This window comes from Phalacrocorax carbo, chromosome Z (genome assembly GCF_963921805.1).
Source record: "Phalacrocorax carbo chromosome Z, bPhaCar2.1, whole genome shotgun sequence".
Classification (NCBI taxonomy): domain Eukaryota; kingdom Metazoa; phylum Chordata; class Aves; order Suliformes; family Phalacrocoracidae; genus Phalacrocorax; species Phalacrocorax carbo.
In genome coordinates, this window is record NC_087548.1 from 43,905,307 (window position 1) to 43,919,926 (window position 14,620).

At 40.3% G+C, this 14,620-nt stretch overlaps 1 protein-coding gene across 1 annotated transcript in view; it reads right to left on the bottom strand.

The window, feature by feature from the left end:
• Window positions 1-9,260: 9,260 nt before the first annotated feature.
• The window catches only part of SLC28A3 (solute carrier family 28 member 3), a 37,060-nt gene continuing 31,700 nt past the window's right edge, over window positions 9,261-14,620 (bottom strand). The window contains exons 15-18 of the mRNA XM_064439548.1: window positions 14,173-14,254; window positions 13,222-13,320; window positions 11,295-11,418; window positions 9,261-9,375 (exon numbers count right to left, since the gene is read on the bottom strand). Of these exons, the coding sequence (XP_064295618.1) occupies window positions 9,261-9,375; window positions 11,295-11,418; window positions 13,222-13,320; window positions 14,173-14,254 (420 nt within the window). The remainder of the gene's footprint in view (window positions 9,376-11,294; window positions 11,419-13,221; window positions 13,321-14,172; window positions 14,255-14,620) is intronic.

A 14,620-nucleotide genomic window follows, 5' to 3' on the forward strand; every position in this document is an offset into this window, starting at 1 on the left:
ATATTAGTATTTTGCTCTATATTATATCATTGATGGCTGCTTAATTTGTACTGCCGTTAATTTATCTATGATAGTGCTATTATGATTACTATTCTGTGCACCTGTCTCTAGTGCTGCCTTGATCTCTACGCATTTTTTTTCTGTTTATTCAAAAAAATTGGATCAAAAGCTCTCTGATGATTGGTGTGTTTGTTTGTACAATGCAAAGTAAAATGGAGATTTGAGCCTGTTCTTGGTCCCTGTGAAAGTAATATGCTCAGAATTATATCAACTATGTTTTAGAATATATTCTTCTAGAAACAGTACCATCAAACAAGACAACCATTATCAACATAGTCTTATTTTGTCACAATCAGGAAAAGATGACTAGCAGCAGTTTGTTCTGGGGCATATAAGCATAAGAGGCTCATCCAAGAATATTAAATGAGATAATTTTTAGTGAAAGAACAGTAATAGTTCACAATGCCACTAGAATAGTTCCTGGGTCTTTTGTACCAAGACCTCAGGATTCAGCCTTGTCTCTCAGAAATGTCTGTATTGGCAAAGATAATCTGCAAATGGAAGACCTTTTGTGTTTTGAAAACTGGTTTCCTTAATGTACCCTCTCAGAATAAACCAGGGGAAGAATTACCATTCTCCTCTGCTTTGGCCAGCACTATCAGGTCTGGTTCAACTGGAACTTTCTTTGATGGCTAATGAGTAATTACCTGACTGGGTTTGCACAGAAGTAACCAGTAACTACAACAGCTGTGTCTGAGAAAACATAAAGCATGAAAGGAATCTAATTTACTATGTGGTGCCACCTCATATAGTTTTAGTGGGAGTCAAACACATCACAAAATATTTTTTGCCAAATAACTAAGCACATGTAAATGAACATACATATTGTGCAGAAGCTATTTTTGCTCAATATCTGTGTTATAAGATTTTGCAAGATGTTTGCACAGACCAAAGACCTTGACTCAGAGAAGAAAGAAATCTAGATGCAGCTGAAAGCACCTTTCCATTGCTATTTTAGGGGCTGTTTAAAGAATAAGAAGGGGCTGAAGGTGACTTCTAATGCAGGAAAAAGTTCTGTACAATTTTAGGATCCTACTGGATCTTCAAGGAACTGCAAAGGCCAACATCTCTATAAATCAGAATAGCAATGATTAGATAAAGAATGATATTTTTCTAGTAATTGCAATATACGCAGACATGGAGAAGAAAGTCCTTCCAGTTGGCACTAATATTTTGAAGGTACTTTAGGCAGCAAGCTTAATGGAATGGAAAATTACCACTATTTAAAGCTTTGCATTTCCCTGGAAAGAAAAACAATATAGAGAAAACACTACGGTGGATTAGACCAACACTTTAATCTTTTCCTTTTGGCCATTATTTGGCAAATTCTTCACTGGAAACAGCAAAGTTAAAGTCTGCAGGACAGAAGTGTACCTTTTGGACCTAGCTGAAAGCATCTTTGGAGAATATGTTCCCTTTCATGTCCAAGTGAAAATGCTTTTATGAGCAATATTCCAGAAAAAAGAGCCTTTTCAAAGCTACACATTGCTGGTAAAAGCAACACCACTCACCACCTGCTACCACCCACAACAGCTTTAGTTAACTCCAGTGATAAGCATACACCTCAGCCTTTATGGAATGACGTTAGGAAATACAAAGGAAAGCTGATAGAAGAAAGCCCAATCTATCTGAGCCTGTCTCAACAGCACACTGCCTCTGGTTTTGAGCCCTTCAAGTTTTTCAGACGTGTTCTGTGGGTGGTTCCAGTTCAGGCTTCTGAAGGATGGGTGCTCACGTCCCCTTTCCTTTGTGCATGACTTTCATTAATGTTCCCATTAACACAATCACAGATTTGAGAGGTGAAGAACAGCCTAAAGTAGGTAGAAAGTGCTCTGCTGTCTCATATTATTTGATGAAACATTTCTCAATTGGAGCGAAAGTAATAGAGAGACTCTCCTTATTTAGGTTTTGAGAAGTCTATACCCATCCAGTCTCTTTTAAAAAGCCCTTTAAATTCTGTACAAGCTCTTGCAACTCACTGTGAACTGGTTACTCTTCTGCAAAGTGGATTACTTTGCCATATTTAGCGGTGAGTACTTAAGCTCTTGAGTAGTGGTTCCAGTAGATCTGGAAGGCAAGGGAGGCTCTTTGTGCTTCCCTCTTCCCTGTAAATTGTTTGCCAGACGCTGCAACAATTGATGCTCTGGAAACAAGACATTTACTCGAGTCACGTCTCACAGCATGTCTTGTCGTTGCTTTCTCCGCAATACATCATTTCCCTCTCCTTTCCAAGGGTACCTTTTTCTAGGGCTGCTACTCATGGTGTGTTTTTTCTTAACTATACCACAGTGGGCTGATTCTTCCTGCTCCCCCTTACCTCTACAAGGCAACTAAGGAAAACTGTATGTCCTGGTTTTGGCTGGGGTGGAGTTAATTTTCTTCACAGAGGCTGGTATTTTGGATTTAAGATGAGAATAGTGTTGCTAACACACCAATGGTTTAGTTGTTGCTAAGCAGTGCTTACACTAAGTCAAGGACTTTTTAGCTTCTCACACTGCCTTGCCAGTGAGGAAGCTGGAAGTGCACAAGAACATGGGAGGAGACACAGCCAGGACAGCTGATGCCAACTGACCAAAGGGATATCCCACACCATGTGTCATCATGCTCCGCATATAAAGCTGGGGGAAGAAGATGGAAGTGGGGGATGTTTGGAGTGATGGTGTTTGTCTTCCCAAGTAACCATTATGCATGATGGAGCCCTGCTTTCTTGGAGACGGCTGAACACCTGCCTGCCCATGGGAAGTGGTGAATGAATTCCTTGTTTTGCTCTGCTTACATGTGTGGCTTTGGCTTTACTTATTAAACTGTCTTTATCTCAGTCCACAAATTTTCTTACTTTTACCCTTCTGATTCTCTCCCCCATCCCATGGTGGTGGGGGACAGTAAGTGAGTGGCTGGCTGGTGCTTAGCTGCCAGCTGGGATTAAACCATGACACTACCAGTGTGTGAAAAGCCTTATTGTGTTCAGCAAGCCCCAAGGTGGAGGATGTGCTGAGAGCTGGGCTGGTGGTGGAGATTACAGTGAAATGGACTTTTGTACTGTTATTGGTGTTGCTGATATTCTGGGCCATGTGTGAGTTTTAGAATCCTTTAGCACTACATTACCTGCAGATAAGCAGAATGGGAATATTGTAGCAGGGTGCACAATTACCGTTCCCACACCACCATCTGATGCAAGTTTTTGCAGTACCTAAGCCTTTTTCTATTCCATCATTCATTCTACTACTTCCACTAAGGTTACTAGAGACAAGTATTAACACCTTTCACCACCATCTAGAAAAGTAATAAGAAATGTGGGGGGATCAGCAGACAGCATTTTAGGAAAAGATTACTTTCAGGGATGGCTGTGTGGCCTCTGAAAAGTGGAGCTATTCAAAGTGCCCACAGTGGCCCTTCAGAAGCAAACGACCTTGGCCAGAGCATATGATATTTTCATATTACCTGAAAATGGGGGTTAGTTAATAGAAGTATTTAACGTGAAATTTTGAGCAACAAAAACCCTAAGTAGGCCATATATATACAAATAAAAAGGCTAGTTACTTGTATCCCTACGTTTTCTTGAAAGTGCTTTTCCTGATTGTGTTCTGCCACCTAGCGATCCGAGAAAGGAAAAATTCTAGCACCCCTCTGGTGATATGTGAAATCAAAACAAAGGTGATAAAAGAGTAAAAACAACAGATACAGAAAGCAAGATGTGAACAGTGTTACTATAAAGCCATGGAGTGGTCAGAAGAAGAAAGAAAGGAAGGAAGGAAGAAGAGACTTGGGAAATCAACGATTACCTGGTAAATGAAGCCTGACCTGAAATCTCAGTCTGTCCTCTGCCTTGGTTTTATTACGGCAGTCCAGGTAGCACAAGGAGAGAACAGATAGCTCTGGGGGATTTCTGCAAGTTTTCCTATGGCGTTTCAGGTCAAGCTAGATACTGCAATCATTTATGCAAAGTGAACGTATAGTACAAAGAGTACCTCAGTAGACTTCAGCTGAGCTGTTTGCAAGAATAGTGTCTAACTGCAAGGACAAATTCCTTTTTGAAATGCCTGGGCATGATTATTCAAAAAAATGGGGTGGGGTGGGGTGGGGTGGGAGGGGATGGGTGGGTGTTTTTTACATGGTATCTGTGAATTTAAAATAGATAACAGCTTTTTACAGCGGTTTCTTGAGGATGTATCTGTAACACAGAAATGATTCAAGATAAAGAGGTAAAAGACTCTGGAGCCTTTCGCTGTGTAATAATTGGTGTAATATGGCTAAATAGCCAACCAGAGTCAATTGAGAGCTTTGTAGGACAAGTTCAGTCAGCAGTTAAGGATTCTGGGAATTTCTGGGGTCATAGAGATAATAAAGCAGCTAGGGAGGGTAGCTGGGATGGTGCAATGTAACAGCAGTCATTCAGTATCGGCACTGATATTTTTTTTGTGTCCCTGCTGTTATTTGACCTCAGATGCCACAGCAGAGAAATAGTGTTTCTTTAGAGGGGGGAAATAACATCGGTATGAACCTGTCCACAGTCGTCTTCCTTTATTTGAACCAGAGCTGTTAGCTTAGGAAAAGTGCCAGATTGGTGGATTTGTATCTGTTTCGATCCATGTGTAAAAGCCTCTGACAGAAAGTAGGCACTTTTTAGCAGAGAATCAGGCTGGAGGGAGCTCTCAGGTGTACAATCCCACAACTGCAGAAGGTCTGCTCTCCAGCTTCTGCAGTCTAACAATTTTTGCCGTACTGCAACTGCTAACAACACCCCCAGGCTACTGCTTCATTTTACAGATCAGGAAGAGCAACATCACTGAACTGAGAAACTTTCCCAAGTACACATGGGGCCTGTGGTAAAACTCACAACTGGACAGAAGTCCAGGTTTATTATCCTACACATGGGGCCATTCTCCCTAACATGGGGACTCCAAATGTTGCAATGCAATTGCTGCTGAGGTAGGAGCACTTCCCTGGCACGTGGAAAACGAGTCAGCAACAAGTCCCCAGTATAACATTTCTTACGTATATTTAATCCTAGTAACATGCAAGATTTTGCATATAAAACCTCAAGATTTTCTCATTTAATCTAGATAAATGTGGTCCTGAGCTGCCATTTATACTTGCCACCAGGGAACGCGCAGCGATCTCATGCAGAGTGCTCCCATCTCCCTGACATTTCTAGCCACCTGACATCAAAGGCACCAATCAATACAGCAAAAAGAAATCTGTTTTCACTATGACAACCAGGCTTTTTGACGTAGTGCACTGGTTGCTATAGCGAATCCCTATGCTGCAGAATGCCATAGCAACAAGAAAATGCTTTGATTTTTTCCTCTGTAAACCCATCATGAAGCAGTTCTGAGCTTAAAAGGAGTAAACTGGTTTTCAGTCTGTTTTTCTGAATAGTCTCAGGTTTGAGATCCAGAGCTCTACAAGGCAAACCAGAAACATACGTACAGTTGCACTGATTGTTATAAAATATTGTATTAATTGATGTACTTCCATTGGCTCCTATGGACTGGTAGACATTAAACCAGCTTTAAATCAGAATCAAATCCAAGGAAACAAATTCTTATCTGATTTACTCTGGTATAAATATATGGTAACTCCAGTTTCAGTGAAGATCTCCCAAGTTCAGACTTACGTAAATGAGAGAATTTGATTCAGCCTCTCAAACATGAAAGTTTTTTAACATGCCACTTGTTTTTATGTTTGATATCAGATAACAGCTTAGAATAGCAGCAGACCTACTGATTCTGTGAGCCTGCTTGTAGAGTTGGGATGATGCCACATGGGTGAACCGTGCCCACAAACTCCAAACTGGGGGCCTCACACCAGCTGCCGCCAGGGCACATCCATCTGTGCCGCCAGCTGCCAAGCAAGGATCTGAGCTACCCATGCGATGTACCTCACAAGGGCAGAGAGCTTCCCTTGCCCTGCACCAATGCCCTAGACACAATTTGTCTTCTGCCGCTGCTGGTGGGGCTGACATTCAGAGCCACCTTCCCAGCTATACACCACTGCTGAGCAGAGCGCTTAAGTGACTTTAAATCTACCATGTTGAAGCTCTACTAGTTGAAATTTGGAGGTCTGTTGGTGAACCACAGACTCACAAAATTTGGGAACCACGGATTTATGGTACTACATAGTGGGAAGCAGTCTAACTAACCGCTGCACAGCAAAAACTGTTTCAGTATGCAGAAGAAAAGAATTGTCATTTATATACTGTCTCTTTAGCAGCTTGCTTCTCTCCACTCATGTATTCTGTGAGGAAGAGGTGATACCTGGTTTGGAGAACACTTACGTGGCTCCATGACTTGCTGTATATGCTGTATATGACATGGTCAATTATTCATATGCCCACAAAGTTATATAGGTGACAAGTGCTGCTGTGCTATGTAGAGTTGGAAAAAGAGTTTGTTTCTAAAAGCGTGCTTGTTTTTTCCAGCTGCCTCTCAGCCAATTAAAATAGAAATGTTCCTGTTCCCTACCAGCCTTGTCTCATTTAAATATTTTGGTGCTTTTCTAGATTGGTACCAGAAAGAATTTGTCTTACATTAAGGACAGTTTTCTCTGATTGTATATGCTCTGAGTGGGATAAAGGCTATACCGTATGTTTCCTAGGACTGTTGTACACTGAACTGTGTAAAACATTTCCTGGAATTATTACCAATGATTTTTAATGACTAACCAACACCCTGTGAATGCTACAGAGGAAGGCTCCACAAGGCTATTAGATATGTACTGACATCCAGTGGGTAGTTTCTGAGGGTGACAGATTGAGTCACGCCACCTGTGCTTCATTAGCTGGTCATCTGCATTAGTTACAACCTATTGTGCACTGCTGTGCCAGTAACAGCAGCGCAAGTTAAGTTGTCCCTTTTTTGCAAGACCTTTGAAACAGGGATACCTCCACATAGGCTTAATCTGTTACTTAATCCATTATTTTCAAAATATTATTGTAGATCTTTGAATCTATACAAGCAGAGAGTACTAGCAAACATTTGATAAATCAAGTGTTTCTTCTCAGGTCTGTGTTGCAGGTCCATTGTCACTGGCAGTTGTGTTGCAAAAGCATTCCTGTGTGCTGATAGTTCAGGGTCCAAGCTGCCAGGCTAACTCCGAGTGAGTGAAACACACCGTTCCCTTTTTCTGTTGAGAGAGACACGATGACCTCTACACTGAACTCCTAGCACCACCACAAGGACAGAGGGAAAATCATCTCCTGAAAGCATGATGGTACTTGTTAGCAATCCTCTCCTGCTTTTGGTTTTTTTGCTATACGTAGGATGCAATGTCCCATGTATATCATCTTTTGATTAAGCCATCAGCAAACCATGTGGGCAATCTCTTTGACCAGGTGTAGGTAAAGCAACATCTCATATCCTCTGCTGAAATTGCTTTCCATGTAATCCTGCTATAAAGGAGTCCCAAAAATGGAAAGAAACACACAACAATTCTTCTGTGGGAGGAAGGCTGCTGCCTCAAGCTGTATGAGAGGCTTTTTTAGAAGTTCATGCATGGCTGTCTTTACTAGATGGAGTAGCCCTTTTAACCAGTTTACAGTTGTGGGAATGGGAAGAACAGCCATTTCAAAAGGCTAATACTAGACTGTGCTAGGGAGGAGCAAGGAGAGAGAGTGCCAGTGATGACTTATAAATCAGGGGTGTGTTCTGCTTGACAGGGAGAGTTAATGTTCCTGATTAATTTCCCTTGAAAGAATATATTTCTCTATTTCAGACTCCAAACTTATTTGAAAGCTAAACCCTGCTACAACCAGGATGCTAACCAAACCCATGCAGTTTCTTTAAAACAGGTTTGTGTGCAATATTTGGGCATATATCTGCCATAATTGGGATCAGCAACATTCTTTAAAAGCACTGAAAACTGAGGCAGGCATGCATTCTCCTAAATCCAGGTGGGCGAGGCCAAAGAAAAACACCTAACAACATGAAATCCATGATAAAAATCACAAATAGTAGTAATACTGGCATTTATAATTTTTCTGATTAAGTTAATAAACTGAGTTTTATAGGAAGCTAGCATCTTTTACAATAGGTCCAAATAAATACCCCCTGAAAACAGCTGTACTGGCAGCTGTCTAAGTTTATGAATCTGGATTTCCCAGAACAGATTCTACAATAATTAATGGAAGATGGAAAAGTTATTGTTTTATCAGAATAGATTGGTTGACTTCCATCTGTACAAGTTTCTGATCTTTTTAGGTTTCTTTGAGTGCCTGGCATAAAAATTGTCATAGGATAGGAATATATATATTGCAATTTTTGCAATACAATCTGCAAAGAACTTTTCCGTTTTGGAGTCCATGAAAGGTCTGAAGCTTAAAAACATAGCAGACTTTCCTCTTCAAGGCGATCTCATAGAGGTCTTCAAGATCTGTTAATGTGGCTTTCACAAGAAGCAGTCAGATTGTGACCTGCTTTATTCACACTTGATCTGCAGCACAGCTCTGTTGTTTCTGGTAGGAATACTGCTCTGTGTTCCTGGTTGGTGACTCCAGGATCAATTTTCACCCTTGTTAACCACAAAGATTGCAAAGAATGAATACAGGAAACTTTCCTTGGAGTTTGGACATTTCCATTCATGTGAGTTACCTCCAAGCAGGGAGCAACCTCCTGGATCAAGATGTGGCCTGGATACCTCTGTGGGCAGGAGGGGGACTGGGGCACACAGTGGCTAGTCCCTGTTTTGCGTGCTTCAGTGACCAAGCTGGTGAGGTGCACCACATTAGCAGGTCAGTTCACCTGCAGCCATAGTTACCAGAAGAAATGTGCAGAGATTTACGAGAAGAGTCATTTATCTTCATGCAGCAAAACGCTTCTTCAGTATCAAAAAGAGCAGAAATACTATTAGGAATGGATGGCAAGTATAAATACTATTTCCAGTTCACAACTTTCTGTAAATCCTCTGTTTAATTCTATACATTCATCAGTTTCAGGGTAGAAATGAAATCAGGAGAATCAGGGTCAGAAATGTTCTCCTTCTCTTCTAATCTGTAATAGGAGACGAGATCTGCAGCAAGAGGTGTCTTGCATTTATCCCAGTTTAATTTATGAATAATTCCAACCAAGTCAGAGGAACTGGTCTGGTAAGAGATGGAAAATAAAGGTTGGGGCAGGGGATTTCACACTTGTTGTGGAAAAGGATATTTTATTAACTTTCTACCAAGGAACACAGCTCTTATTTATGATCTATACCCCCCAAAATTAAGGATTGATCCAAGTGCAATGGAAAGCAGTTCGATTCAGTATTTGGCAACATCCTTTCCAGGAACTCAGGCTGTAGTTTCTTCCAAGGAAGATCTCTTGTGAATGATTTACACTGGGGAAGGAGATAAAAGCAGAAATCAGATATATTCCTTTTCTCTTATGGGAATATATATACACATATCTATCTATATATGTATGTATAGGTAGTATATGTATATACGCATACATATGCACATACCCATACAGATGCACGCACACACAGACACACACACACACGCTTTCTTCAAATCAACTTTAAATGTGTTAAAATTTTAATGAGAAATGAAACAGAGAGAAGACTTTCCAAACACCAGCCATCTGCCATGACCAGATATTCTCCCTTTTTATCGGGGTGATGCCTGGTTTTCTGTATAAAGTCCTTGTGCCTTGGGTATATCTTCCCAGATAACTGAAATGATTAAGAGTTTCACTTCATTATTCAAGATTTTTGCAACTTTGAAGATTTGCTTAACATTGATTCAGGTAAAACCAGAGCAAGTTATTGTCTTTGCAGCAACCGGGTAGAGTTAAAATTAGTGTGATAAGGAAAAGTCAGAGTGATGAAGGCATATGAAGGAAGGAATGTACCCAATGCCATAGATGACTTTTAGCGTGCAAAAGGGTCTTGACGCTTGTTCAATGTTACAGTAAACTAATCTGGAACATCAAGTTGCCAGAACAGAAATTCCTTGCAGTGATACACAGGTGCTGAGTTTCAGGCAGAAGATGGTGATCCTAATACCAACATGAATAATTTTTTTTATATTACATTTTTGTGAAAAGTTAACATCTAAACATATTACCATAAAAATAAAGCCACCTTTCATATTGTATATGTCCATATTCAAAGCTACATTTTATGCCAAGGCATGGAAGTTAAAAATATGTGTCAAAAGAATAATACAGAAAAAAAACCCACCTAAAGTTAGAATTAGAATTTTGATTCCTAACATGAGGAGTTAAACATCATAGGAAATTTCAAGTTGCCACAAGTCTTGATATTAAGAAGATGTAACAAGATACCTGTCCACTACACACACAAAAACCCTGTTTTAGTTAAATGAGGGGTGTGAAGGGAAAGCCAGTGAAATCAAAATAATTCTGAAAAATTTCCCCATTTCAGGATTTTGCCGAGAGAATGCTTGCAGGTTAGATTACAGCAACATCACTGTTACATTTACATTGTATGGTTTTGTTGTAAACAAGTGCTCGATCTAAGAGAACCGTCTTTGCTAAAAAGAACGTGAAAAGAAGGATTAAGTTCTTCTGTTTTTGATAATATGGAAAAGATTAATTACAGTATTTATTTCTAAAGCAATTAGTTGTGAAAAAGGAAAAAAGCAGGACATTAGGACAAATTTAAAAGCTTCTTGCCATAATCTAAATAAAACTTTCCTTCTTTGTGACATAGTGTTAAATATGTCTGAATATATTCCTTATTTAATATCATTATTTCTTTCTTCTCTAGCTTGGATAGAGAATTATTAAAAACAATTTACCTCAGAATATTTTTCTACTTCAAACATGTGTAAAGTTTTGTATGCAAAAAGGCACGCTTACTATTATCTTCAGCCAGATTCATAGACAGCAGAAGATTATGGCTTTTTTAGCTGGAGTTATCCCCTAGATACTATGTTAACTTTATGTTAGTTCAAATATTTTATTTATTTTTTTTAACATTTGAGTTGAGCCTGAGCTAGACCACTGAATCTTTACACAATAATCTATCTTTAGCCTTCCAGGAAGCTCATGTTTGGACAAAGACATTTTGAGTCCTCTGTTGGTTTTGTTTGTTTGATATGTAACAGAGAAATGCCCAAGAAAAGGAAAGCAATCCAGCAGCATTAATATATTTATTTATTTAAAAGATGCAAGTTCATGGAAAGCAGACGTCTAAGAAAAAAGCCAAATACAAAAAATAAAATTAGGCTTTGAGAGAATATGTGAGCTCCCTAAGCTATGTTGACAGAAGGCTAAAGAGTTTCTCAATACCTGGTGAAGAGTTGCTGGCAGCATTCAACTAGCTCTGTGCTGTTGGCAGGGAATTCTGTGGAGTTGAAGGTATTTCCTAATAAGATGGGGCAAGGAACTTCCAGATGAGGGACAATCAGTATTCCTGTGAAGTAAGTAACAATTTTCTTATGATTAATGAAGAGCAAGATAAGACTTGGGGATGTCAGTCACTGGGGCATGTTCAGACAAAACATTCTGCCTGACACGAAATCACCCTCTGAGATAGTTCTGTAAAGGTGCAAGATTAAAACGCTTGAACTGTGGGATTTTTTAAAAATATGAATAATTTTACCGAATTGGATTAAGGAGTGACCATAAACATTTTTTTATATGTAGAAATTAAACTATGCTAGACTGTTACCCTTAGACCAGTTTGGTTTTCTGCCTCTTTTAATGCTACTAAAAAGGTATGTAAATGGCTTTCTCACTGCTGGGCTAGTGTACTTTCATTAACTAAAATGGACTTATGTTCCATTTATAGCAGAGCAAGTGAATACAGGACCTTTTCTTGTTTTTAAAATGGAATTAGTTATGGTTTCTTTATCTTTGCTTTGCTAGATGTCCTCCAACATTTCCTACAAGTAGTAATGTCAGTATTCATTCCAGTAATGGAGACAGGAAAATATGGAAGTGACAGCTCCGTCTTGTACGTAGTGTTGTGGAACTTGCAGATATTTTTAATATGTTCTTATCTTAACTTGGGTAGTAGAAATTGCTTGGCTCTTTTACCTTCTTCTGGGCACAAGGAAACCATTTGTCATGGCAGGAGTGGGTGGCATGTAATTTTCTTTCCAAAGCAGATTTCATTGTTTTGGAAGGATTTCCTAGTTGCTGTTCACAATTTTATTCTTAAGGCCAGAATTGTGAAATGAGACATTTTAGTTAAGACTTTCTGATTCCTCGGTTATACAGAGTAGTGTCATGTATTAAAATATTATGGAAGGCTGTGAGACTAATGACATTTCAAGTGTACTAGTTCTATAACCTTCAGTGTGGGCTTATCCTTAAAATGTGTATGTTTCTGTTGCTGCAGTGAACTCAAAGGATAGGGAAGCTGTGGTAGAAACAGACATTTTTCAGCTACATAAACCACCAAGACCTTTCTTCACTTGGAGGCAAATGAGTGCTTTAACCTTCGTCATGCAATTCTGAGTATCACATGCTCAGAAAAGAAAGCTGGGAAAGGGATTGTTAAATACTGGGGATAAATTTTACCTGCTGAATCATATCTGGTCAATTAATTAATATTTTGATTCATTAATATCATGATCTTTTTAATTTCCTCCCTAACATGGCCTTTGCATTGTGACTCTTTACTCAGCTTGAAGGTGAGACTGAAATTAAGGATCTGCTCCTGAGTCCCACCTTTGGACAGTTTCATTAACTTAAATGTTTGGTGGGAATACTGGCAGCCAAAAATATCAATTTAACATTAAGGGAAAAAGTTGTTCAGCTTCCTCCTTGCTCCTTCTCTGTTACACCTCCCTTTCATTTCAATTCTCCATTTCTGCTCCATAATTACTTCTGTATTTCTGTAGCCAGTGGTGTGGAGGGATTGTAAATCATCTATGGCTTGCTTTGTTCATGAGCCACATGTTACACACAGACTAACAAAACAAAACAAAGCAAAACAAAGCAAAGCAAAACAAAACAAAACAAAACAAAACAAAACAAAACAAAACAAAACAAAACAAAACAAAACAAAAGACATAATGGAAGGAAGAAAATAAATCTTTTCATATTCCAGTTTTTCAGGAACCTTTCGTCGCATGTTGACTTTTAATCCTGCCAAACCCGAAAGTACTAGCGTTTGAGTGACAGGGGTTGCCCAGCCGCTTCAATCGTGCCGAGGCACTGCCACCCTGTGGTCACTGACTGTAAGAGACACCAAACCTGGGTACGGTACCTGCAACACAGGCTGTCATGAAACAGGCAACAGTTCCCGCAATCATTGCTCTGAAAGCACCACCAGCTATTTCCTTTTTTTTGGAGGGAGCAAGGGTTGCTAGGGAGAAAATTAAAGAGTGTGTCAAACGTAAATACATATAGATATAAAGAAGGTGAACCTGCCAGCTCTACCACCGCAAGAGCAAATTCCCTCCCTGCAGTTTGAACCAGCAGAAACAAGGATGGAAAATAATATATTTTTAGCAGACCATTTGAAGGCCTAGTGCCAATGTTGGCTCCTTCTGTTAAGAAGGTGGCTTGTGCATAAAATGGTGACTTCTGTTTGTTTTGGCAGTTTGTATGCCTGTGCTGGCCGATGGCAGCTTTCAGATGCAAACCCCAGGCACCGCACCGAGGTCTGGCCCCGTGGCTGGGTTCTGCTCCTCCGTGCTGCCCCACCGCTGGCACCGCAGAGCCCACCTGGGGTCCAGGGTAAAGGCGGCTGCCAGCAATTCTGGCTGCCCAGTGAGGAACCCAGATGGTTCTTAAATTTTCCTTTTTACCTTAAGATTCAAAAAGCCTTTTATTTTTCTTTCACTATAAGCCTACTGCATATAGGTGACATTTTTACAGTAAACAGCCAACTTTGTCTTTCAAACCAGCAGGATACAGGGTTGGTTTGCTCCTCCTGAAGTCCAGGGGCTGTAGTAGCTCTAGCTTGTAGTGTGAAGGCTAGACAGGGAGGCCTATCAGCAGGGCTTGGTCCCCTTCCCCTCAGCCCCTCTCCCAGTACTTCCACGCCAAAGCCTGCGTCCCTCTGGGAGCCCTTTCATGCACAGCTGGGTGCTGCCTCTTGGCAGAGCAGCTGCTCAACCCATAATGCTGCTAAGCTTCACCCATAGCCTGTTCCTCTGAGTGTTTTCTTTGGGATTTGCTTGCCAAATAAATTGTCCATGAGAGGTGTTCTTACTCAGGGCTCCTACTACCAGTCCCAGGGAGCTGAAGTTGGCGAACCCACAAAGAGCATAGGTGGCAATGGCTTCAGAGCGAACCTGGAAAACAAACACACACCCTGTTGAGTGGTTTGAGAGAGCTCATGCTGGTTTAGAGGTCTGAAAACATGCATTGAGGATCAGGGATCCAAGTACTGAAAACACTCTCTTTTGCTTAGTTGCTGCCCCAGCCTGCGGCTTTCTGCAACGTAGGTTTACTTTCTTGCTGAAAGTTGCAGGCTTTCATGCCCACTGCCAGTGTGAAGGCTCAAAGGATATGATGGTTTTATTTTGCATGTATATTGCTGTACCTTGTTGAATTGAGTACTAGTAATTAAAGACAAAAAATAGTTCTAACATTACTAGTGGCAATTTAGCTCCTGGTTTTTGAAGGTATGAGTCAGAGAGCTTTAACTCAGCATGTTG